General features: G+C 41.6%; 1 protein-coding gene across 2 annotated transcripts in view; it reads left to right on the top strand.

The window, feature by feature from the left end:
* AMPH (amphiphysin) overlaps positions 1-26424 on the top strand; it is a 212692-nt gene that overhangs the window by 59281 nt on the left and 126987 nt on the right. For both annotated transcript variants that reach the window (XM_075062593.1, XM_075062592.1), the window contains exon 2: positions 22266-22346. In XM_075062593.1, coding sequence (XP_074918694.1) covers positions 22266-22346 — 81 coding nt within the window. The remainder of the gene's footprint in view (positions 1-22265; positions 22347-26424) is intronic.

Raw genomic sequence — 26424 nt, 5'->3', positions numbered from 1 at the left:
GGGTGAAATTGACGACTATACCCTGACACCCGACAATGTGTTTGACCCAGGCATTGGGAGCTCTGCATGCCAGAATGCAATTGATTTTGGAGAGTGCTGGGACTGTGGGATAGCTGGAGTCTCGTACCCCTCCCTCCTCCATGAGCGTCCATTGATTCTTTGGCTTTCGTTACGCTTGTCACGCAGCACTGTGCTGTGGACTCTGTATCAAGCCTGGAGATTTTTTTTCAAATGCTTTGGCATTTCGTCTTCTGTAATGGAGCTGTGATAGAACAGATTTGTCTCCCATACAGCGATCAGACTCAGTATTCTCCCGTACGGTCCATGCTGGAGCTCTTTTGGATTTGGACTGCATCACCACCGTGCTGATCAGGCTCCATGCTGACAACAGGAATGAAATCCAAAGTTCGCGGGGCTTTTCTTGTCTACCTGGCACCGCATCTGAGTTCAGATTGCTGTCCAGAGCAGTCACAGTGGTGCACTGTGGGATACTGCCCAGAGGCCAATACCGTCTATTTGCAGCCACACTAGCCCTAATCCGATATGGTAATACTGATTTTAGCGCTACTCCTCTCATTGGGAAGGAGTACAGAAACCGATTTAAAGAGCCCTTTATATTGATATAAAGGGCCTCATTGTGTGAATGGGTACAGCATTAAATCGGTTTAACGCTGCTAAAATCGGTTTAAACGCGTAGTGTAGACCAGGCCTTTATAGCACAGCTCCAGCAGAAAGAGGATCAGGCCTCACAAAGATGCATAGAGAGCTCAGTCTTGCAATCCTTACTCGTATATGTAGCTCTGGTGATTTGATCCCACTCCAGTGAGGTGCTGAATGCCTTCTGAGAGATGTTGGGGCATTCTCAGATTGGGTCTGAAAACCCTTACTCACATAGTCCTCACTCATATTGCCTTGAGCAGGATTGTGTGTGCAAGTGAGAACTATTTGTTGGGAGTGAACCTGTACTTTTTAGGAGGCACAGTGCTGGTCCTTTAATGAGTAAGGATGATCTTGTGGTTAAGGCACTGAACTGTGACACAGGAGATCTGGGCTCATTTCCCAGATTATTTAGTGCGGGATTTACTGGACAGGGGAATCATTGACTCTGTCCTGTACTTCACTTTCCCATCTGTACAATGGAGATATTTCCTAACCTCAAAGGAATTTTGTGAGCAAAAATGCATGGGATATGTTGATCTGGTATAGTGATGGGGCCATATAAGTACCTAGATATACTGACGGGTTGCTGGATTAGGCATTAAAAGCATTGAGTCACTGATGAACTAATACCTTCTGATTACAGGTGTGCAGAAATGACAAATATTTCTTTTGGTGCAGGGTGCACTGCTTTTCAGCTTATATATGCTTAACCCCACTTCACACCTAACCTCATTTTCACTGTGTGACACTGTTTTTCTCACCACTGAATTAAGTCCCACAGATTTTTTTTTTTTTTTAAATTATGACTGATTTGTAAAACCACTGAAAATCCAGGAGGGCAGCATTATAAGGCAAAAATGTGCACACAAAACTTTAGAAAGCAAAAGTGGCATTTCTCTCCCAATTTTGCCATTAACTACTGAATGCAAAATACATGGATTGTTTCGGATTGTTCTGAGCTATGGATAAATAGAGCACTGTGTCCAAAAGTGAAGGAGGGGGGACTTTAACATGATACCTTGCAGTTTCAGTAAATGGTGGGGGAGGAGGAGAACCCTTTTAATTTAATGTCTCCTTCAGTCTAATTTAACAAATAGACTTCAGCTATGTACCATACTCCCACTGATTTTCAGTGACAGCTTCTCTGTGGCTGCTTCTTATTGAAAGATGTCTTGTTTTGCTGTTTGATATTACCTGTCTGATACAGACTTCTGTTCATTGAAGAACAGCCAAACATTTTGACAGCAAGCCTTGCTGCAGCATCACCGTGAACAGATTGTATGCTGAGCAGTTAGAGGCACCTCTACGTTTAGGATGGCTAGTGAAAGACTTCTTTCTTACTGTATTTCACATTTGGTGCTGTTTCTAAGGAGTGGCATCTGGGGTGGCCAACCTAAGTGCTTTAAGAACCATGGAGTCATGCATCAGTTACTCTCTGGCCCATGGCTGGAATTTTTGTTTGAAAGCATTACAATGAATCCGTTTTGTGCATTTTTCGTACATTATTTTTTTAAAAACAATTTAGGACGTTTTAATGGGTTTATAAATCCTTGCCATGTAACTATCAGAGACCAAACTATCATTACAATGGTGAGTTTTTGTTTAGAGAAACATACAGTAATATAATCACCAGCTCTCTCTAACCCCCTGTTTATTGAACATGAACATTGGGCCAAATCCGGAGCTCCCTGCTCCCTATTAACTCTGTTCTCACTCAGGTGAGCTCTCTCTAGCTCAGGTGGAATTTGCGTGAGTAAGGATAGTTAAACCCAAGTAGAAACCTCAGGACTTGGCCTGTTGAAAGGTCACTGTAGAGGAGGATGACCTCTTCCCCTGTGAGAGCGTCAGCAAGCCATGGTTGAGCTAAGGAGAAACACATGGAATGGCAGAGATTTTTCCAGTACGGGTAGATACACCCCTCCTCATAATGCCTCTCTATAGAAAATGTGTCCTCACCAGCGGGCTTGTTAGTAGGTAATTGTTCAGAAAAACACACTGGATAGGACAGAAAGCCTTTTTGTTAGATGCATAATCAGCTTGGTTGAAAAGCTGAACCTGCTTGAATTTTTTGCATTCCACTGATCCAAACCTAAACTTGTCCACATCCACATTCATCAGTCAGGAACACAATGTCAACAGTGGCTGCAGGGAAGCAGCCAGAGAAGGGATAGATTCTGAGGCTGCATCTCCAGAGCATAAGTTACAGAAGAGGGCCAACTTCATGAGGATGTAGCTGGCCAAGAAAAGCCAGATTCCAAAGTCTTGACTAAATAAGACTACTGAAATATGGCGCCTATACCGAGATAGACGAATTGGTGCAAATGGTGGAAATTGTCCACAATAACCATCGTGCAGAAATCATGCAACTGAGAGCTACAAATAATAGGTGGGGAAATAGGAAGCTGAGCTGATAAGGATTAACGTCCGTGTGTGTGAGAGAGAAATTTTTTTTAATTACCCCCCCCCACTCATTTCCACATTCAAAGAACATTATTAGGGTTGCAAAATCAAGCACTCCAAAGTTAGGAAATGGCAGAATTAAAGGTACCTGCTTAATTCAGCCCCCTTGTGTATATGCATTAGGATACAGTCTTGAATTACATACGTACAATTTTTCCCCACAGACCCCCTGCCTCATTCACCACACAGAATAGACAGTGCTCACTTAATAATCAATGTTTTGTTGCCTCCTTGTTCAGTATGTGTCTCCAGGTCTTATTTACTGCACGCAATGCAAACCTTGCTCTGAAGATAGTTATTTTTTTCCTCGCAGACTTTTCTATGGTGCTTGTCACTGTTGTATCCTTGTCACTGTTGTATCCGAGTGCATCATAAATATTAGTTTATTTTCATAACCCCCTTGTGAGATGAGAGAGTGCGATTATTCCCATTTTCAGATGGGGAGATGAAGCACAGAGATTAAGAACAGTATCCACTAATGTCAGGTGCCCAATTTGAGACCTTTAGGACCACATTTTGCAGAGAATGTGGCATTTCATAGCACTTATATGCTCAAAGCTCAGCTTGCATTGATTGACGTCTGTTGCAGCTGTGAGTGCTCAACCTTTCTGCAAATCAGACCTCAGGGTCTCTAGTTCAGCACTCTGAAAATGAGGAATACACAGTTAGTGACAACTAGTGAAAAGTTTAGTTTAAGTGACTTGCCCAACTCTGTGACACGGGCAGAGAGAGAATTTGGTTCTCCATGGCAGCATTCAATGAGTTTAACCATAAATTCCTCCTTTTTCTGCCTGCAGTCCTCTTCCTCATTCACATTCCTACTTCTGCAGAAATGAGTCAGGGGTTCTTCAGACAACAGTCTTTTACCATACAAACCTGATTCATCCCAAGAGCAGGTCCATACAGTGCACTGAATGAAGCGAAGATCCTGACGGGAAAAAAAATGAGGTCATCACCTAATTAAAGACAGTGTCAATCATAATATATATGGCCAAGATTGCCCACTGTGGTAGAAAAATAGACTCTCCTGCAATAAAAACAATAAAATTCTGTTTTGTGCCCATTTGGTGCCAATGTTCAAGACATTCTGCCCATCACTGTCCAACCCTGCCCTCCACCCCGTCTGCCTTCAACAAGACAACACAAGGCATGTCATCCTGACAAGATTCCAACCCTCCCTCTCTCACTCTCATCACTGTCTTGTCCATCAAATACAAATATTCTTGAAAACATTGTCTATTACTAAAACTATAGTTTTTGCTCTTTTAATTTTTTGTTTTATGTTGTTGCCATAGATATGAAAATAGAATCTTTCTTAACAATTAATTCACTCTTGCTACTTATTCCCTGCCTGAAGTCACAATCCTTCTTGTAACATTTTAATAATTTCTCCAATACCCAGAAGGTTATGATCTCAGGTGAAGAGTAGCAGCAAGAGCACATAAACTCTTAAGAAAAGGCAATACTCTTTTGATACAAATATTCTTAGTAACAAGTAATGTGCAAAGTAGAACTGTAATAAATATATGTTAATGGAGCTGTTTTCAATTGTCTTTGTTGTTTCCTCGATGTGTCATTTGACCTTTAAAATTGTTCAGTGTTTGGAATTTATTAAAGGAGTGAAAGTGAATTCTGATGTCTCTTTGAGAAGACTAAATCCTTTCCCAGAAATAATTTTTTTTATATAATACAAGTTTGCTACTGTAATTACTGCTTCATAGGCACTATACCTCAAGATGCTTGTGGATAGCTATGAAAATATTCCACCACACAATCTCGTTATAAATAAACAAACATTCATATGGATCAGTATATTTTTTTTGAGAGTGCTCTGAGAAATCTCACAGGTCCAGATCCCCAAAGACTTTTAGGCATTTAGCTGCCATTGAAATCAATGGGAGTTAGATGCCTAAATGCCTTTGTGGATCTGGGCCTGTGATTTCAAAGATTTCTTATATTTTTAAATCAGTGGATTTAAATCAATTATATTTTTAAATCAATGGATGTGCTCCATCTAATTTTTCACTCTGAGATATTGGGATATTTACCCCAGACTATTTGAAAGGCTGCACTAATTTGCCATCTCATTCAGTGGTGAGTGATACCATGGAAAGGTGGTACGTCAGATAGTGTTACTCTGAAAAAAGGTTTGGTAACTTCTCAGAGGTGAAAGGAAGCTCATTACCTGATAAGTCACAGTGAGTGCGAAACTGATGTTATGCAGCATTTAGAGTCTGAGATGTAAAGTGGGGAAAGCATCAAATTTCAGTGCATTTGGAATGTGTATCCCAAGCTAGTAAACCCAATTGTCATCTGTTATCTCTCTGAAATCAACGTGTCCTGGCTGGAACAAATCTGTATGTGGTGGCAGATTGTGCTGGCATGGCATGCAGCTAACTGTTGAGTCTGGAGCTATCTGCCAAACCATGCTGTAGACTCTTGCCTTCATTTTCACAAAGTTACTACGTCCATTATGTACCTCAGCTATACATGTGGAAAGTGCCAGGAATGATTGCCCTAAATCTCCAAAACACAACTCTGTCCTTGGCTGAGAGTTTCCGTCGCCACTGGGCACAGGACAACGTTTTGGTGAAACAGAATTAGTACATTCTTACTGCATATTCTGGATCCAATACTGTGTCTTTCCTAATTGCCTCAGCTAATATGTCTCTGGAGAAGTGAGAGTCTCTTCTAAAAATGGCACACTTGGATTGGAGGTGACAACCAGGACAAGACATCTTCACCACCATACCAGGTTGTACTGATAGATTACATTTCAAGCCAAACTGTTACACCATGAAAATTAGTGGCCAATTCTGTAGATAACACAGCAGCTAATGCGGGGCATCTGGTTGGGTCCAAGAGTATGGACCATTGATCTGATAATATTAAAATCTGAGCGGACCCTCACGTGCTTGCAGACAGCCTTATAGAGAACCATCTTGGGAAATGGGAAAGTCACCATCAGTTACAGCTAATAAAAATTATTTTTTTTGCCAATTTTCATAGAAATTTTGACCTTCCTGAAATTTTCTGACCATTTCTACCACCAGATTACCATAGTTCACCTTATCTAGCAACTAAATAACATATGAATACCATCCTAACGATCTCCAGCCCTTACATGGAACCTTGGACATAAATTAGATCAGGTTGGTAGACTTGCCTAAAACTAAGGGGAAGGGTTTGGCTGTTAAGAACCAGATGCCACATTGTGGATTTAAGCCAGAAATATGTTAAAAAGCGCCATGACTTCGGATCTAAAGATCGGTTTACTTACAGGTTGCTTGGTCCACTAAAACCATATCAGTGGACCTGCAGACAGTAACATGAAGGTGCAAAATAGATATTGTGATTCAGCAGAGACTGATATGATCAACAGTGGAGTTTTAAATTCAAGGTCCATCATAATTAAAATATTCTTTAGTTTTGACTTGTGATTTTAAAAAAAGAGACCAAATGAAACAGTTTTATTTGTCTCCCATCTGAGATAAGGAAACCTCTTGTGCTTGGTACATTGAAGTTTTAAATTCAGAAATAAAATTTGGAAATGACTGAGCTCTCGCTCTCTCTCTCTTTTTTTTTTTTTCCAAATAGAAGTTGAATGTCTAATTAAGAGAGTAAAACTGTGCCAGCCATTATTAAATTAAGGCTACATAAGTGATGATCTGTTCTTGGCACAAGAGAAACTTGATTCATTTTGAGATAATACCTTGCCAGTCAGGTACTGCTATTCAGAACCACAGGAAGATAAATTGTACTAAGTTAATTGTACTAAGTTAAGTTAACTAAGTGGGATAAACTGCATGGTCCTTACTGTGGAGGAGAGACAATTTATCAGTCTGTTAATTTTTTTCCTCATAGTACTCTGCTGTGTGTTGTGTTGTGTGTGTGTATATATATAAAAAAAAAAAAATTCCCCTCTCACCCTATGGGTGGTATGTGTCTTCCTCAACTCGGGTCCTCTACCAGAGGCCTGGGGATTTGAGGGTTCTGCGCAGTATCTTAGCTGTTCCTAAGCACTGCACTCTTCTGGACAGAGAGCTCTGATGTTGTTCTGGGATCTGTTGGAGCCACTCACCAGCTTAGGAGTCACAGCCCCGAGGGCTCCTACCACCACTGGGACCCTTTGGCCTTCACTTTCCACATCCTCTCTAGTTCCTCTTTCAGCCCTGGTACTTCTCCAGCTTCTCATATTCCTTCTTCCTGATGTTGCTGTCACTTGGCACTGCTATATCTATCACCACGCTGTCTTCGCTCCTTGTCTTTACCACGATGTCTGGTTGATTGGCCAGTACCTGCCTGTCCGTCTGGATCTGGAGTCCCACAGAATCTTAGCCCTGCTATTCCACAACCTTCTGTGGAATCTCCCATCTGGTCTTGGGGTCTAGCCCATACGCTGTGCAGATGTTCCTGTACACAATGCCAGCCACTTGGTTGTGCCGTTCAGTGTATGCTTTCCTGCTGCATCTTACATCCGCCACTATGTGTGGACTGTCTCTGAGGCCTCTCTGCACAGTCTGCACCTTGGGTCCTCTCTAGTGTGGTAGACCCCTGCTTCAATGGATCTGGTGCTCAGTGCCTGTTCCTGTGCTGCTATGATCAGTGCCTCAGTGCTGTCTTTTAGTCCAGCCCTTTCCAGCCACTGGTAGGATTTCTCAATGTCAGCCACCTCAGCTATCTGTCGATGGTAACCCATGAAGGGTCTTGTCTTGCCAATGGCACTTCTTCTGCTTGGTCTTCCTCCATGTCTTGCTGCTGCCTCAGGCATTCTCTCAGCAGCTCATCTTTGGGGGCCCTCTTACTGATGTACTCCTGGATGTTCGGGTTTCATCCAGGATAGTGGCCTTGACGCTCACCAAGCCCCGCCCGCCTTCTTTCCGGCTGGTATACGTCTCTGGGTGTTGGACTGGGGTGGAAACCTCCGTGCATTGTGAGGAGCTTCCGGGTTTTCACATCGGCAGCCTCCTTCCCCTTTGGCCAGCTCACTATACGGCAGGGTATCTGATGACGGCAGGGCGTATCCGTTGATGGCGGGGATCTTGTTCTTCCCACTGAGCTGGCTCTTCAGGACCTGTCTTATCCTTTGGTGATACTGGTGTTGCTGTCTTCCTTGCTTCCTCATCGTGGTTTCCATGTGACCGGGATGCCAAGGTACTTGTAGCTGGTCTGTATGTCTGCTATGTGGCCCGCTGGTAGTTCAACCCCATCAGTCTTGACTACCTTCCCTCTCTTCACTACCATCCGGCCACACTTCTCCAGTCCGAATGACATCCGATATCCTCACTGTAGATGCGCGTCAGGTGGATTAGTGAGTCGATGTCTCGTTCATTTTAGATACAGCTTTGATGTCATCCATGTAGAGGAGGTGGCTGATGGTAGTTCCACTCCTGAACTGTACCCGTATCCAGTCCTTGTGATTATCTGGTGAGGGGGTTTAAGCCTATGCAGAACAGCAGCGGGGACAGTGCATCACCTTGGTATATGCCGCACTTGATGGCCACTTGTGCAAGTTGCCTTGAGTTGACTTCTAGTGTGTCTTCCATAGTCCCATTGAGTTCTTGAGGAAGGTCCTTAGTGTCCTGTTGGACTTTGTATAGCGCCAGACATTCACAGATCCACGTGTGCGGCAATTGAGTCATAGGCTTTCCTATAGTCAATCCAGGCTGTGCTCAGATTGGTCTGTCTAGACCTTGAGTCTTGGGCGACTGCTCTATCTATGAGCAACTGGTGTTTTGAGCCTCTGGTGTTGTTCCCAATGCCCTTCTGAGCTGTGCTCATGTACTGGCCCATGTGGTCCTGTAGCCTGGCAGCTATGATGCCTGATAAGACTTTCCATGTTGTGGGGAGCAGGTTATTGGCCGTAGTTGGCCGGTTCTGTCCCCTTGCAGGGTCTTTCATGATCAGCACTGTCCTTCCTTGTGTACCAGTTTGGGTGGAGCCTGCTGGCTAGCAGCTGGTTCATCTGTGCTGCTAGGCGTTCATGCACTGCTGTTAATTTCTTAGCCAGTAGTGTGGATCATGTCTGGTCCAGGTGCTGTCCAGCTCTTCTGTCCTTGACCCGCTGCTGGATGTCTTCTACTGTGATGGTGACTGGTTTCTGTTCTGGAGATTGCTGTGCTCTGTTCTCAGGTCCTGCAGCCACTTTGCACTGGTGTATGAGTCTTCTCTTTCTTCCCATATGTTCTTCCAGTACTGTTCAGTTTCTGCTGCTGGTGGCTCTGTGTTATTGTGTTGTTGCACTGCAGTTGGGAGTACACCTTGGATGGTTCCTTGGAGAACAGGGCATTTACTTTTTTGGCCTCTGCTTCTCTAGTGTATCTCTCAGCCTGGTAGCCAGTGCTGTGAGCCTTTGTTTAGCAGTCTCTAGGGCTTCAGATGGAGTCAGGCCCTTGTATTTTTTCAGTAGCCAAGTCTTATCCTTAATCTCTACACCCTTCTGTAGTTCCACCAGCTGACTAACTTCTCTCCGAGTCGCCTTGATCTTATCCTCCAACCTCATTTTTCCAGGGTGGAATACTGTGTTTTCATTGATCGTGTAGCCAAGCATCTCCAGGATTACAGAGGCTGTAGCGTATACCAGTTCATTGGTTTGAGTTATGGTGGTAGTAGGGATTGTCATGAGGGCTCTATTGGCATCTTCTAACATACTAGCTGATGGTACTTCTCCACTGAGCCTTGGTAATCGGTCTCGAGGATTGACTGTAGCTAGTTAATAGCTAGCTATATATAATGTATATATATATATATATTAAAAAAAGAAACTTTGTACTAGATTTCATTTCCGTTATGAAATTATTAGTCATAGACCCATGCAACTCAGAGCTGGACAAGTTCCATAAAGATCATATACTCCATCCTCCTGCCAATATTCCTGTGGTCTTTGACAGAGATTTTGGCAGTAGTGGCTCTTCCATAGAATGCTCTGTCCAAAGCATTGGAAATGTGCTACTAAGACCATTCAGAGTAGCTGGGTTAGGTTGTTAGTTTTTTGTTCTTGGTTTTGGTCAGTACTGACTATCAAATGGGCAGATATTGAATTTTTGGATAAAAGAACTATATGCTGTGCTGGATGGATTTAAACATCAGTGTGGAAAGACTACTTATACTGCTGATCTAAATAGTCTTTCAATAGGCACACTAATAGGAAACATCCAAGTTGCTTTTCAGCCAAATGAGCAAGTATCAGACAGGAGTGAGATCATTTATTTGGATTTTCATTAATTCCCAGGAGTGGACTTGTGATTTGTTTGGGATGTAATGAAAGGCATAGAAATGCAGTTTGTTATGCTGTTGCTATGTGGTTGGGCAGTTAGGTTTGGGATATCACAGCATGCTCTTGTTCAGTCAAAAAGGATCGGATCAGTCTTTGTGTGAAGTGGCAGCACCTACAGGTGCAGAAACAGCGGTAGCAAAAGGAAGCAGAGTAGGCAGCTCCTCCAGTTCTTTGAGATGCCTCTGTGGCTTCTCCTTCTCCTCTCTTTTCTGTTCAGCTCTCTTCCTAATGTGTGCATTCTGAATCCGGCAGATTTCAGGACCCTGAAGCACTTCTATGACTTTTTTTGTTGTAGACAGCACCCTTCTGCATACTTTCAGCACTCAGGTGATAAGTATTTGATGAAACATTAGCAGGTGAGAGACGAATACTATTTTAAATGCTGTAAAAAGACATTGAGGGACAGCCATCAGAAAGACAGTGAACAGAAAAAGTTGCTGGGGAGACCTTGCTACTACCTACTTTTTATATCCCTGCCCTCTGACCTGGAAACCAGGTCTGAGGCTCATCTCCTTCCCGATTCTCCTTGAATTCCTGCTGACCAGCTAAGCTCTCCTGCTGGATCTCTTACAATCACGTTAGCAGGTGGCTGCCGTCCTGTATAATCCAGTTAGATTTTACCAGGGTGTCTATTTACACAGGACCAGGTGTTAACTCCCTGTTTGCCATATATGTTTTGGGGTCTGTCCATCTCAGCCCAACAATACACTGTTGTGTTTAAACAAGTGACTGCTTTCCTTAAATGCATCTTTAACCTAAAAAAAAAAAAATCCGTAACCATCTCTCAAATAAACCTTTGAAAATACCAACAGGTATCGATTGTCATTACCATCAAATATTAATCAGGCTCATGTCCATCTTCCAAAGTATTCTGAATCCATACCGCTGCTCCACTCTCATACAAAGAATGACGTTGATTATTTCATATACCAATCAATCACTAGTCCAGAAAGCTTGTGCCTTACTTTTTGTTTGTTATGCTGACACTTGTTCAGTGTTGCTCCCTAGTGCATCCTTATGTCATCTGCAGAATGATCTATAACTGTGTTCTGTAATTCCTATAAAAAGGTTATCATAGTCATTAATTTTTTCCATGGCATAATTTGCACATTTTGTCATTTGGGCTGTGTACAAAGCTCACATTTTCAGTTCTCATTTTGATTAACATCACAGTATTTTATGCTTGTATGGATAGTATAGAAGTACTGTTCTTGTTTGTTAACTAACTGTTCCCATGGCCCTTTATGATACACAAAACACTAACGAAGAGTGACATAAGATGAACAGTAGAAATTCAGCCATCAGTAAAGTAAGTCTTCAGGCTTCCTGACTCAGGAGAATGGATCAGCCAATAGGTTTATATTTGTACAGAGCCTTTTATCCTGGAGCTTCCCATAGTACTCTGCAAATTATGTCCATACAACACCACTGAAATGCAGATACCTCTGCTGTGAATTATTCAGGGGCATAACTCCTTCCTTGATGGCTACTGCAGTGTTTAGTGTCCTAAAGCTCAGAGGAGCCAAGCATGAACTGCGACATTCAGTAGCAAAGGGATTTGCTGCTATTTATCAAAAGAAGTCAGGTTTTCTCTACAGCATTAATTCAACAAACTTGGTGCTGTGGTAGAAGGAATCTTTAGCTAAAAGTCAAATAAAATTGTACTGGAAGCCTTGGGCTCAGTGTAAACAGGTCAGTTAAGATAGGGAGTATTCCTTAGAGCAGTGGCTCTCAACCTTTCCAGACTACTGTACTTCTTTCAGGAGTCTGATTTGTCTTACGCACCCCCAAGTTTCACCTCGTTTAAAAACTATTTGCTTACAAAATCAGACATAAAAATACAGAAGTGTCACCGCACACCATCACTGAAAAATTGTTTACTTTCTCATTTTTACCATTTAATTATAAAATAAATAAATTGGAATATAAATATTGTACTTATATTTCAATGCATAGTATATAGAGCAGTATAACCAAGCCGTTGTCTGTATGAAATTTTAATTTGTATTGACTTTGCTAATGCTTTTTATGTAGCCCATTGTAAAACTAGGCAAATATCTAAATGAGTTGATGTATCCCCTGGAAGACCTCTGCAAACCCCCAGAAGTACACGTACCCCTAGATGAGAACCATTGCCTTAGAGCAATTTTTTGCTCTGCATGTATGATGTCTAGGAGGAGGGCATGTGCGGTTAGCTGCTTTTCTTCCGTTTTCCATTTCTGTGTTTTATGTGATTGAGCAGGTATAAATTTGTCATCTTTTCTCCTCTGTGTCATCTTCAGAACATGTAATTTTGGGGGGGGGGAGGGGAATCAGGAAAATGTCCTACACACTCTGGACTGGAGGCTATAGCTTGTTCATTAGTGATATGGAGCAGGCTTTCCAGATTGGTTCTGTGCTTTACATGTCAGTGATTCTTCTTGATATCTGAAAAACAGTCCAGTGCATAATCATTGCTGATTCAGCTGCTCTGTTAGCAGGGTTGCTCAGTGCAGTCCTCAAGCATGCTTGAAGTAGCTCTATTATAGGAAGTCACTTGATAAAATATCAAGGGGACAAAGAGCAGTTATTTATCAGTGAAGAAGTTTGCTTTGATATTCTTCCAAGCCTCCCACAGCCCTTCTTTGATAAACACTGAAGTGTATGTGTTGTGTTTGAAATGGTTTGGCAGATGTTAGCTTTGAATAAATGACAAATGAATTTTTTCACGCATTAATAAAAATGGAGGTCTGTGCAAACATTCTGCCGTCGTCAGCTGATGGCACTGCCAGAAAGCAATGGCAACATACTAATATGGTCCAAGAATAACCTTGTGCTCTTGGAGGTGATAGGAATGAAGAAAACAAAGGATGATATTCAGCCCTGGGATAATCAGACACAATTCCTATTGCAGGCAATGGAAGCTGTGACTGGTGAAACCAAGCCCATATTTGGACCAAAGACGTCTCATTTATAGTTGAAATGAAGATAAAATGCTATTTCCATATGTGTCTATTTTATCCTAATTAAATAATGAACATTTTTACTCATTTAGATATGTTTTGGATACTAAGAGCCAGTAAATTAAGTTATTAACTTTTTATAAAACATGATGTAATGACCTCCTGGTTTGGCCAGGAACTGGGATTGAATCACACTCCAAAGGACATGACTACCATTTAAGCTAAAAGGCTAAATTGATTAGCTGGAAGTTGATTAGCTGGAAGTAATAGCAGGCTAATACTCTCTTATGCAATATAGCTAATAGGCCAAAAATTTTAAATGATGGTGCCTCAAAGTAGGCATTTAAATAAATGACTTGATTTCCTTTTGGTACTTAATTTGGAAAATATTGGCCTTGTTGATCTCTCTGTGTCTGTTTCCCTATCTATAACAAATAATACTCCCCACACCGGAGTACTGTGAGGCTTAGTTCAATAATGCTTTTAAAACGCTTTGAGATATTTCAGTGGAAGTTGTTATAGAAATTTGAAGTATACCTGTTTTTGTATTTTATACTACATAAGGCCTGCGATAAACAATAGCAGGAAGAATTTAAGCAGAAGTCTAAGGGATTGTTTTTTATTAAATCTATAGAATGATGGTAGTGTAATTGTTTTTAATCCTAACATATAAATGAAGGCAAAACAATCAGGAAACTCACACCTTCCTTTCTTTTCACGTAGAGGCATCATTATTGGAAAGGAATCAGGGCCAGGATACCTAACAGATCCGGACAAAATTGTTCTTGGAATCATCATGCCAAAACATGACATTTTTCTGAAATTTGCCAAATAGAAAAGCAACAATTGAAATAAATCTTGTTGCACTCTGTATATAGATATATCTTACATCTAGATACTGTAACATGGTTCACCAAAGCACTTCACAAACTGCCTTGTCCTACTCCCCTTTTCAGTAGAGAGAACTGTGTGACAGTTTTGTTGTAATATTTCTTTTGTTTTAGTTTACTGATGTATAGTTCTGTTGTAGTTGCCCCAGTGTCAGTTGTCATAAATCAGGATTTTCCTGTCATTTCAGTGGCTCTTTTGCATTCTATTTTCTCTGACTATTGATGTGAATGAGAGATGGTGGGCTTTGGATCGGGTTCTTTTGCAGATTTCATGCTTGTATAGAATATCTTCAAAGACAGCATTCATGCCTGTCTATAGCAGGCCACGTTTGACTTTAGTCTGATGCTTCTCAATACCACATCGGCAGTGTGGATTATGCGTAGCATTTTCTAGCTTGATTCTTTGTGGGTTTATGATACTACATCCTTTGTGCAGAATCCAATCATATGAAACCATTTCATCTCCATAGTCCCAAATAACTATGTTTCAAGATGTTCTGTTGGTCATCTGTTTAGAGCAGTCATCTCCAACCTTTTTATGTACAAAGTCACTTTTTGATTTAAAGTGCAACCCAGGATCTGCCCCGCCCCACTCACTCCATCCTAGGGTGACCAGATGTCCTGATTTGATAGGGACAGTCCTGATTTTTGAGTCTTTTTCTTATATAGGCTCCTATTACCCTCCACCCCCTGTGCTTATTTTTCACATTTGCTGTCTGGTCACCCTACTCCATCCCCACTTCCTTCATTGCTTACCTTCCCTCACTTTCACTCACTTTCATTGGGCTGGGGTGGGGATTGGGGTGCGGGAGGGGGGTGCAGGCACTGGGCTGGGGCCAAGGGTTTTGGAGTGTGTGTGGGGGGCTCCAGGATGAGCCTGGGGGAGGTGGTGAGGGGTGCAAACTCTGGAGGGAGTTTGGGTGCAGGAGGGTGCTCCGGGTTGGGGCACAGTGTTGGGGTACAAGAGGGGGTACAGGGTACTGGCTCCAGGAGGGGGCTCAGGACTGAGGGTTTGGGTGCAGGAGGGGTGCAGGCTGCCATTGGGCGGCATTTACCTTGAGTAGCTCCTGGTTGGTGGTGCAGCGGGGCTAAGGCAGGCTCCCTTCCTGCCCCGGCCCCATGCCACTTCCAGGGGGCGGGGGGGCACATGGCTCTGCATGCTGCCCCTCTCTGCAGGCACTGCCCTGCAGTTCCCATTGGCCACAGTTCCCCATTCCTAGCCAATGGGAGCTGTGGGGGCAGTGCTTGCAGGCAGGAACGTTGTGCAGAGACCCCTCGCCCCCCTGGGGCCTCAGGGGTGTGTTGGCAGCTTCCAGGAACGGCGCAGGGCCAGGACAGCCAGCAAGCCTGCCTTAGCCCCACTGTGCTGCCAGTCTTTTAGGGTTCACAATTGACTTTCAGAAGCTCCAGGATCGACCAGTCAATCGTGATCTACTGGTTCATGACCACTGGTTTAGAGTTACTCTTAGGCTGTTGTGAAGTTGAGTCATTCTGTGTTTTGTGTTTCCCTTCTGAGTTGTCACATATTAGTTTGGCAATGGGTACAACTGAACTACAGTCATATTTACTTCAGACTCCTCCTCCTGCAGTTTCTTGTTTTCCTAAGGAATAGGCATTCTTGAAAACATGTCCATTATAAAAAGCTCCTTTCCAAGCCTGTTTTTCACATCAAACAAGTACTTTGACAATTTCATGATTTTTTTCTGCAGTATTTGTGATACTTTCATTTCAATTTCTGTAAAATGGCTTGCATATGGTCTGTTTTGACCTTAACCGATTTCTGCCCATAAATATATTCATGAAACTGCTCACAGCTCAAAACTATTGCCAGAATTTCTCTTATTCTTTTGTATTTTAGTCAGTGCTTGAAAGTGTATGCTATTGGAAATATGTTTTGTATTGGGGCAGCCCCCAACCAATGTGAGTTTGCATCAACTGAGATCTTGGGCTCTAAATTTCGGTGCTTCTGTGACAACTTTCTTTACTTCTCAAAAATGTTTATCTTGCCATTTATGCTAACGTCATTCTATCCTGTCATCAAGTGTCCTTCAGAACTAATCTCAGTCAGTTTGATATATCGTTTGTTCCTGTGCATTTTGAGGTCCCTTGCTTTTGTATTCCACATACATTCTGCAGGCTTCTCGTGGTGTCCCAAATCAGCAGGTCATTAACAGTTACTTCTGTCCAGTCTGGGTCCTCAAAGGTCTAGAACACACATTGCTTTCATAGACCTCAGTTGCTCAGGGAATCTAGAAGGACAGTTGCTCAATCATATATCTACCAAAAAGGCGGTTGGAGATGCAGAATTTTACATTACTGTATTGAGTTAAACCTGACAAAACCCTTGGCTTGCATCCAAAAATGAAAATAATCTTTCATTTTGAAGACTAGATGTATCCTCTTTATAACTGTTTGTTTGTTTGCAAACAACTGGATTCTCATTTGATTGCCTTATTCAAATTGTCTGGGTCTATACAGATTCTTAAATTGTTTAGTTTTATCATGGTGACCATACTCCTAATCCAAGAAACTGGTGTTTGTTCACTCAATAACGTCTAGTTTTACTATCTGATCAAATTCTGCCTTTACTTTATTCTCAGTACTAATGGGACTTTATGTGTCATGCTGATATCTATATTAATGAGTAGGGCTGTCGATTACTTGCAGTTAACTCACGTGATTAATGCAAAAAAATTAATCATGACTAAAAAATTTAATCACGATTAATTGCTGTTTTAATTGCACTGTTAAACAATAGAATACCAACTGAAATATATTAAATATTTGTGCATGTTTCTACAATTTCAAAAATATTGATTTCAATTACAATACAGAATACAGTGTATGGTGCTCAGTTTATATTATTTGTTTTGATGACGTGTATTCTCGCTGTAAAAATGATAAACAAAAGAAATAGTATTTTTCAATTCACCTCCTACAAGTACTGTAGTGCAATCTCTTTATTGTGAAAGTGCAACTTACAAGTGTAGGGTTTTTTTTGTTATGTAGCTGCACTCAAAAGAAAACATGTAAAACTTTAGAGCCTACAAGTCCATTCAGTCCTACTTCTTGTTCAGCAAATTGTTAAGAGAAACAAGTTTGTTTATATTTACAGGTGGTAATGCTGCCCTCTTCTTTACAATGTCACCAGAAAGTGAAAACAGGCATTTGCATGGCACTTTTGTAGCCAGCATTGCAAGGTATTTACGTACCAGATTTGCTAAACATTTGTATGCCCCTTCATGCTTCAGCCACTATTTCAGAGGACATGCTTTCATGCTGATAATGCTCATTAAAAAAATAATGCCTTAATTAAATTTGTGACTGAACTCTTTGGGGAACAATTATATGTGCCCTGGTCTGTTTTACCCACATTCTGCCATATATTTCATGTTATAGCAGCCTCGGATGATGACCCAGCACGTTATTCATTTTAAGAACACTTTCATTGCAAAATTGAAAAATGCAAAGAAGGTACCAATGTAAGATTTCAACAGCACTTGATCCAAGGTTTAAGAATCTGAAGTGCCTTCCAAAATCTGAGAGAGACGAGGTGTGTGGCATGCTTTTAGAAGACTTAAAAGAGCAACACGCTGATGCGGAAACTACAGAACCCGAACCACTAAAAAAAGAAAATCAATCTTTTGCTGGTGGCATCTGACTCTGATTATGGAAATTAACGTTGCACTATTAGTCGGTCCACACTACTTTAGATCATTACTGAGCAGAACCTGTTATCAGCATGGACGTATGTCCTCTGAAATGGTGGTTGAAACATGAAGGGACATATGAATCTTTAGCACATCTGGCATGTAAATATCTTGTGACATCGGCTACAATAGTGCCATACGACTGCCTGTTCTCACTTTTAGGTGACCTTGTAAACAGGAAGTGGGCAGCATTATCTCCTGCAAATGTAAACAAACTTGTTTGTCTGAGTGATTGGTTGAACAAGAAGTTGGATTGAGCTGACTTAAAGGCTCTACAGTTTTACATTGTTTTATTTTGAATGCAGTTATTTTTTTGTACATAATTCTACATTTGTAAGTTCAACTTTCATGATAAAGAGATTGCACTACAGTACTTGTATTAGGTGAATTGAAAAATACTATTTCTTTTGTTTTTTAGAGTGCAAATATTTTATATAAAAATAAATATGAAGTGCGCACTATACAGTTTGTATTGTAATTGAAATAAATATATTTGAAAACATTTTTTAAAAAAATGGTATTCTATTGTTAAACAGTGTGGTTAATAATTACTTTTTTTTAATCACTTGACAGTCCTATTAATGAGCTATATCCTGAACCTAGTCAATTAAACATCTCATCAAATATTTTAATAATTTCTATTGCATCCTTGTTTTTACAAGTTATATGCCTATTTGGTCATCTGCATGTGCAAATTGCTGTTAACCTGAGCAGACCCGGGACTTCCTTTTCCACTGTTCCAAACTCTATTAAGTGGTATCTGTCCTTATATGACATGCCTGTGTGGTTTTGCTTTTGCACCTTTTGTGTCCCTTAGAAAATTGGATACTCTGATTATTTTGTATACTTTCCCTAAGATTACATTGCAAGCTGTAGTATCTTTTTTTAAAATCACTTTTTGCTCATTTATTACCGATATCACGCATCAATCTGTTTTAAACTCTTGCTTTGTTTTATAAATGTACAAAGAGATTCAACTTTAATAACTCCTGTTTCTGGAATATCATCATTTTCACCATCAATGCTGTATGTTCATGAAACTATTTTAGTTTTGTATTTCGTTGAAATTTATGCTCAGAGCTGAGCAACACACTTAGAAAATGGTTGCTCTTATGCCTTGGATGATAGTGCACTCATGATTGCTTCCTGTATTTATTGCAAATGAACCTCCCCCCCCATTTTTTTACGGTATGTCCTTGCTATACATTTTTAATTGGATGCACTTCATTTTTTTCACTGTTTATTAACCTTTCATTTGGTAAATACAGTCTAAAGCAAATACCCACTTTTCTTTATACAGGCAACTCAATTTCCTGCAATAACCTTTCTTTCACTTGGTTATTACTCATATCACAAGTAACTGAGTCTCTAATTATTCTACCTGCTAACTTCATGTCCGTATGACTTGGATATATTACTCTGGTCAGTCGTCCGAGCTGTATAGAAAATGTGACTTTCCCATGTGACATTCTTTCATAGATCAAGATATTCTTAAAATTTTTGAATTTTCCCCCTAACTTTGCAATCCCATACCTAGTCCCACTAAAATGTAGCTCTCTGGTACCTCTGGGTCTCCCAGGCTCCCTCTCCTATTTGTCTGCAATACCATTTGTTTTCAGGAAAATATGGTTATCCTGAAGAAAGAGAGATTGGATAGATGGTCCAGTGGTGAGGGCTCTAGCGTGGGACTCAGGAGATCCAGTTTTGAGTCTTTGTTCTGCTGCAGATTTTGTGTGACTTTGGGCAAGTCATTAAGCATTTCTACCCCTCAGCTCCCCTTCTATAAAATTTAAAATAATTATACTTCTCCCATGCCCCTCCTCACAGGCGTGCGGTGAGGATATATACATTAAAAGACTGAGGCACTCAGATACTACAGTAATGTGGGCTATATAATTACCTTAGGTAGCTGACATGTGGCTGCTTTTATCAGGTTCCCTTCTAGACCTGATTCAAGTGGCTTCATTTGCTCCATCTCTGTCAAAGATTCAGTTTTCTTCTGTCAACATGTGTAAAGATGTGATCACAAGAAGTTGGTGAGTGTTTGGTAAGGAAAGTTGATGCTCCCAGTGACCAGTCACAACAGGCTAAAAAAGACCATTGAGATGAACAAAAATCTAAAACGTGCTTAAGACCAGTAATCTACTAGCTTTTTAAATTATTTTCCCCTACTGCCATCTCTTCAGCATCTGCCTATAGTGGAAATGTCAGAAACTACTTTCAGTGGATTAGCGATATTATAATCATTGTGTCACTCTTCAGGGTAGCTGCACCTGTATTCCACCTCTGTGGTCCAACGAATGCATCTACTCTAGGCCCCTGGCTCGTCAGCTGTCACCTCTTTTGGGTGGAGACCTGGGCCTCCAATCCTAAGGGTATTTGCAGGCTGCCTAGTTCCCTGACTATACTGTGATAGCCTTCGCAAAAGACAGACTGCCTAAGCAGGCCTGCTTCACTTCTCTCCTCAGAGATGGTACACACCATGGTTGCCACAGTTAGGTTATCACACAGCTCTATGTAAGCAAGCACATTTATTCTTAAAATGAAAGCATTCAGAGAAAACCTGCTAACACAATGGAAGAACCTACACGCATGCTAATAAGCTTTCCACAGATCATCCCAACTCCAACAAGGTCTCTGGCCAGTGAACAATCCTTCAAACCCTATCTAGGGGTTCTCTTGTGGTCACAAGTTCACACAAGCTCAGCTCAGAACAAGCACCATCAGCCTTATGGGGTCTTAGTATATGAAAGTCCTTCCCTAAGGATTGGGCGATATACCTTCCATTGAACCAGAGGTTCCTGTCTCTTTGCTGGATCAGAAGGAAGGCCCCGAGTCACTTTTAACTTCGGTTATTTAACCAAAAATCCTTTATTAGTCTATTGGTCCCAGAAAATCCAGTTTGAACTAGTATAGATGAGCTTCTCTTCAGGTGATCATAGCTTTCTGGAGGTTCTCTGAGTGAATTTGCCTAACCACCCACCTAAATCATTTACCTGTCCAACCTCCACTTAGTTCCTGGGGGGCTGAGATCCCCCGCCCCCGTGGAAGTACATACAATCCCTCGATAGTACATGAACATTTGCATTTTTAATACAGTGAACTCCTAAAATACTCATTGAATTAAGTTTAAGGTTTGTCAGGATATTGCAGGGTATTGTCATATCTGTCATACATTGCATTCACCTTTATCATTACCAGCCATGCTGCACTTCTGTTCTCCTTTACTTGCCCAGTTTTTGTGGCCTCTAACCAGTCCAAGGCATAATTAGTAGAAATTAGAGAGAAGATAATGAGTGGATCAGGTGCATAAAGTACTTGTTTTCTGCAGACTAGGAGATATTGCTAATTGTTTATATTTCTGCCCGTTCCTGCCATTTGTTCTTGTCCTCTGATGTGGGAAACTCTCGAAGATTTTTAGTGGCAGGGCCAACAGCTACATACCACGGGTAAAATCTTGGCTTCACTGAAGTCAATACAGTTTTATCATTGGTTTCAGTGGTGCCAGGATTTCACCCCGTGTGTGTGTGTGTGTGTGTGTACATTGTGGAGAAATTCCACATTTGGGGGGAAAGAATTAAACTTTTGTTTGGAATATTAAAATAAGTGCTGAGGAGAGGGATTTTATTAATAGAGTGCATGTAGGTAGTCAAACAGATGAAAAGTATAGCAGGATTGCATGGTTTTCCAAAATATTACCACATGACTAGCCTTGCTACAAATCAATTATATATAACACTCATAACAAGTACTTTTGAATGAATGGGAGGACTAAATACCAATTCTAGTACAAGTTTAAAATAATTATTATTTGTGATTTTCAGTTTTTCACTCTGTATTTCTTGTTAAAAGCCATACAAATCAGGATCATGTTAATAGTGTAACACAGAGTGAGTCATAAGATGTGGAAGAGGTCTATGAATTTTTATTTTTGCTCCATCACACTTTAACTGAAGCTGATGGTTCCAGAAAATCTTTCTTTCTTTGAACCTTTGGGTTATTTCAGTGTCAGAAATATGTATTGCTTCATAAAAAGAGAGCAAGCACTCCACACATTCTCCCCGCCCCCCCAGTGTTGTAGAGTTTTGTGTCTATAACCTTCCTTTATTTTCTGCAAAGGTAGTAGTATCATATATGTACTTTGGAGACAAGTTGTATATTATAGTGCATATCACAGCTAAAAAGTAAAATGCCATTAAAACATAACAGCAGCTCTGGTGAGAACAGAGGCAGTTAAAGTCATGATGTTGTTCTATTGTGACTCCTAAATATTCTCCTTACTAGACATAATACAATTATTCTTTTTTTCCCCTTCTTTCCAATTTAGGTACTTCAAAAGCTGGGGAAAGCTGATGAAACAAAAGATGAACAGTTTGAAGAATATGTTCAAAACTTCAAACGACAAGAGGTCAGTTACTTGTTTGGTTTGTATATCATGAAAAAATTGGGGTGTATTTGAATTCATTGCTTGTGATGAACATGCTTTCAGACAACTGGTCAGACACACTGTATGAACATTTACAGCTAAAGGATTGCATCCAGCAGTCTTCCTGTAAACAAAACTCAGTTCAAGTTTTGCTTGCAAAGGGACTGCAGGCTTGGGCCCAACATTTGTAATAAAGGGCCAGTTTCTGATTTCATGCAACACCATTCTGAAGCTGAAGGCACTCTCTTGAACACAATGTAACTCACTGGAGTGACTGTGGATGTACAACAGTGTAACTGAGAACAGAATCTGACCCAGATTAATACTGCAAATGCAAAACTGTAGTTGTATTTTAGAAAAGGGAGGCACATTTGTGTGATTTCTTTGCTTGTTTTCTTGGCTATATTAGACTTAGTAGTTGTCAAAGTCTGAAGTTGAACATGAACATTATAGACTATAGTGTGTATTCTTCCTGCACTGCCCTATTGATGTATTAATAATACTAATTATTATTATTGTACATATTAATTTCACGACAGTGTCCAGGCAGCCAATCAAGCTTGGGGCTTCATTGTGCTAGGTGCTGTCAGTACACATATGATGACATGCTGTCTGTCCCAAAGACCTTATTATCTACGCTGCTTACAATGTACTCTAAATTCTAACCTCTATTACTCCTTGCTGTCCTGATCAGAGGTGACTAATTATACTGAATTCCATGGCAGCTTTCTAGTGTGAATTAATGCCCATTAAGAATTAGATAAATTCTACCAAGACTATTTCATTTGTTAGGTAAGATAAGTATGAATCCAGGTCTCCAGAGGTTTAACCATAGTCTTTCTGTCCTTTCTTTTGCATGCGGTTTAGCTCACATATAAAGACACTCAAATAGTTCAGGCCCAAGAAGTTATATTTCTCTATCTGTTGTTGAATGTACTCGGGATACAAAAGATCTGTTTTATTCATCTAAAATGTTTCACATGTAAGTGAAAATAACAAATTTATTTTTTAAAAAGTTCATCTGTATCAAGATGTTTTCTATAAAAACAGCCCCATTAGAAATGAGCTAACATGGTGAAATGGCCACATTAAATGAGAAGCCGTGAGGGACTGACTTGTATCTCCATCACCTCTGGTTGTTCATATGCTCTCTTACAATCCAGAAACTCACTCATGGGAGATGTAACTAGGACTGGGGGAGCATCAGGGTTGGTCCTCCACATTTTAGTATGGCACTGAAAATTGGCTTTGGGAGCATGAGACTGTCCATATTTGTGATTCCTACCCTGAATCAATCCCTCCCCATGCCACTCACTGGTGTATCTCCCAGGCCTGGTCTACACTACGAGTTTATATCGAATTTAGCAGCATTAAATCACATTAACGCTGCACCTGTCTACACAACAAAGCCCTTTATTTCAATATAAAGGGCTCTTAAAACCGATTTCTGTACTCCTCCCTGACGAGGGGAGTAGCGCTGAAATCGGTATTGCCATTTCGAATTAGAGTTAGTGTGGCTGCAATTCGACGGTATTGGCCTCTGGGAGCTATCCCACAGTGCACCATTGTGTCCACTCTGGACAGCAATCTGAACTCGGATGCACTGGCCAGGTAGACAGGAAAAGCCCCGCGAACTTTTGAATTTCATTTCCTGTTTGCCCAGTGTGGAGCCAGCACAGGTGACCACTCAAAGCTCATCAGCACAGGTAACTATGCAGTCTGAGAATCAAAAAAGAGCTCCAGCATGGACTGCATGGGAGGTACTGGATCTGATCGTTATATGGGGAGAGGATTCCGTGCTGACAGAACTCCGTTCCAAAAGACGAAATGGAATTTGGCGTCATAATATTATATCCTATGAGAGAGTTGTTCACTGGTGAATGATGAGTAATAGAGCATTTGTTCTGTAAATATTTAGAATTTTAAATACTTTCTCTCTTTTTTGGCGTCTCTTTGCATTTTTTGTTTTCTGTTTTTTCTGCAATGTCAAGCTCTCCTAACTTTTTACGTTTTTCCATCCCGAAGGCTAATCTCAGATAACGCGTTGGAAAAAAAGAGCAAGACAAAATGTTCTCGGGAAATCATTGGAAAGTGAAAACCGCAATGAAGAAGAGCTCATCTAATGAAGTGACAGGACATGGTATCAAATTACAGAGAGATGCAGTGAACATGAGGACAAGGAGGGACCAATGTAAGGACAGGAGAGATGCTCGAGATGAGAGGTGGGTGGCAGGAATGAGAAGTGGCGGGGATGCAACTCTGGGGCTCGCTGTGATCAACTGACATGCTCCGGCATCTGGTGAGCTGCAGGAACCGTAGCAGGATCACAAAAGTGCGCGCGCCCCTGTATAACCACCCTCACCTCTCACCATGTTCCATATCCTCCTACCCAGACGTGTTAAGAACGTGTGGGGGGACGCTCTGGGCCCCGCCCACTCCACCCCAGTGGACAGCCCAACCAAAAGGCTGTCATTATTTGAATTTTTTTAGTGGCCTTTTCCTCTTCCTATCCTCCTCCCAAACCCCACCTGGCTACCTTGTCGATTCTCTCCTCTTTTTATAACGAATTAATAAAGAATACATGCTTTAAACGATAGTGACTTATATTTTCCTTAAGCAAGCTGTAATCGAAGGGGAGGTGGGCTGCTTACAGGGAAATGAGGTCAATCAAGGGCGGGGGGTTCATCAAGGGGAAACAAACACAGAAATCACACTGTACCCTGGTCTGATGAAACTGGTTTCAAAGTTTTCTCTGAGGCGCACACGCATTTCCGGTGTGCCTCTAATGCCGGTTCTGGAGCTGCATACACATTCAACGGCCAGCTGATTTGTCTTCAGCACTCCACCCGCTGTAAAAGTCTCCCTGTACTCCTACCACAGATTGTGAACGCAACAGCAAGCAAGTAATACAAAGGGGACATTGGTTTGGCTGAGTTGAGCGAGTCAGTAAGTTGTGCGCCAAGCGGGCGCCTTAACGGCAAAGTGCACGATTCACCACACATCTGCAACTGCTCACTGTAGTTGAACAAACCTCCTGACTACGTGTCCAGGCTGCCTGTGTAAGGCGTTATGAGCCCATCGGCATTCAAGGGGTAGGCTGGGACCCCCAGGATTACGACAGATTTCAACATCCCCAACTGTTATTTTCTGTGTCTGAGAAGTAATCCCTTGCTCGCAGCGTTTAAACAGAAGTAGTGTTTCCTTGAAGACGCGAGCTCATGAATGCCTTCATCAGGCATCCCAAGGAATGTTGGTGAAACTTCCCTTGTTGATCCACAGTGCTTGCCAGCCACATGGAAAGTACCCTGCGGTTTATTAGTGGTGCCTGAGTGCTCGCCGGTGCGAACGATAGGGAATATTGGTTAAATCTATGGCCCTCCCCACATGAGGGAATCCATTCAGCCAAAGCCATCCATCTATGACTGCTGCACATTTCCCAGAGTCACTAAACCCTTTTCGTAGGCAAAGCTTAGTATTTGCTTTGGCTACTTGGCATCACAGGTCAGCCCCCGACTAGATCTTGCCAGCGCTCCAAGTGAGGTTTCCCGACTGACCAGTAGCTGTTCTCGGGTATGCATTGCTTCCAGAGGGCAATGTGCCATCACTCTCAGACTGTGAGGGCGGCTCTCATCCTGGTTCTGGCGTTCAGAGGCAGGGGAAAGCAAGTCACAGAAATGCTTCCATGAAAATGTGCCCTTACGCATGCAAAAGTTTCGCAGCACACTGGAGAATCGTCCACACACCTGCCAACACTAATGTGGTCCGACCAGTCCTGGGCTTGTTTCCCGCCAAAATTGGGCCGTTCAATGGCTAGAACCTGCCTCAATTACCAGCAGGATCTCCAAGCACAGGGCCGCAGCTTTGGAGAGAATTCTGATTCCATGTCCCTCATTCACTCTCAGTTGCCGCGCTGCTAGCGAGCGCCTCTTTCCTCGCCTCGTTTTGTACTCCCTGGTCTCAGCAGTAGACTGCACCAAGAATGCGCGAAGGTGTTACAAGTCATGATGGCATGGTCTTGATGCTCAAGCAGGTGCTCCGCTTGTACCGGCTATAGCGTCTG

This window comes from Chelonoidis abingdonii, chromosome 2 (genome assembly GCF_003597395.2).
Source record: "Chelonoidis abingdonii isolate Lonesome George chromosome 2, CheloAbing_2.0, whole genome shotgun sequence".
Classification (NCBI taxonomy): domain Eukaryota; kingdom Metazoa; phylum Chordata; order Testudines; family Testudinidae; genus Chelonoidis; species Chelonoidis abingdonii.
Note: the sequence above shows the minus strand (reverse complement) of the source record. Positions and strands in the feature narration are given on the sequence as shown.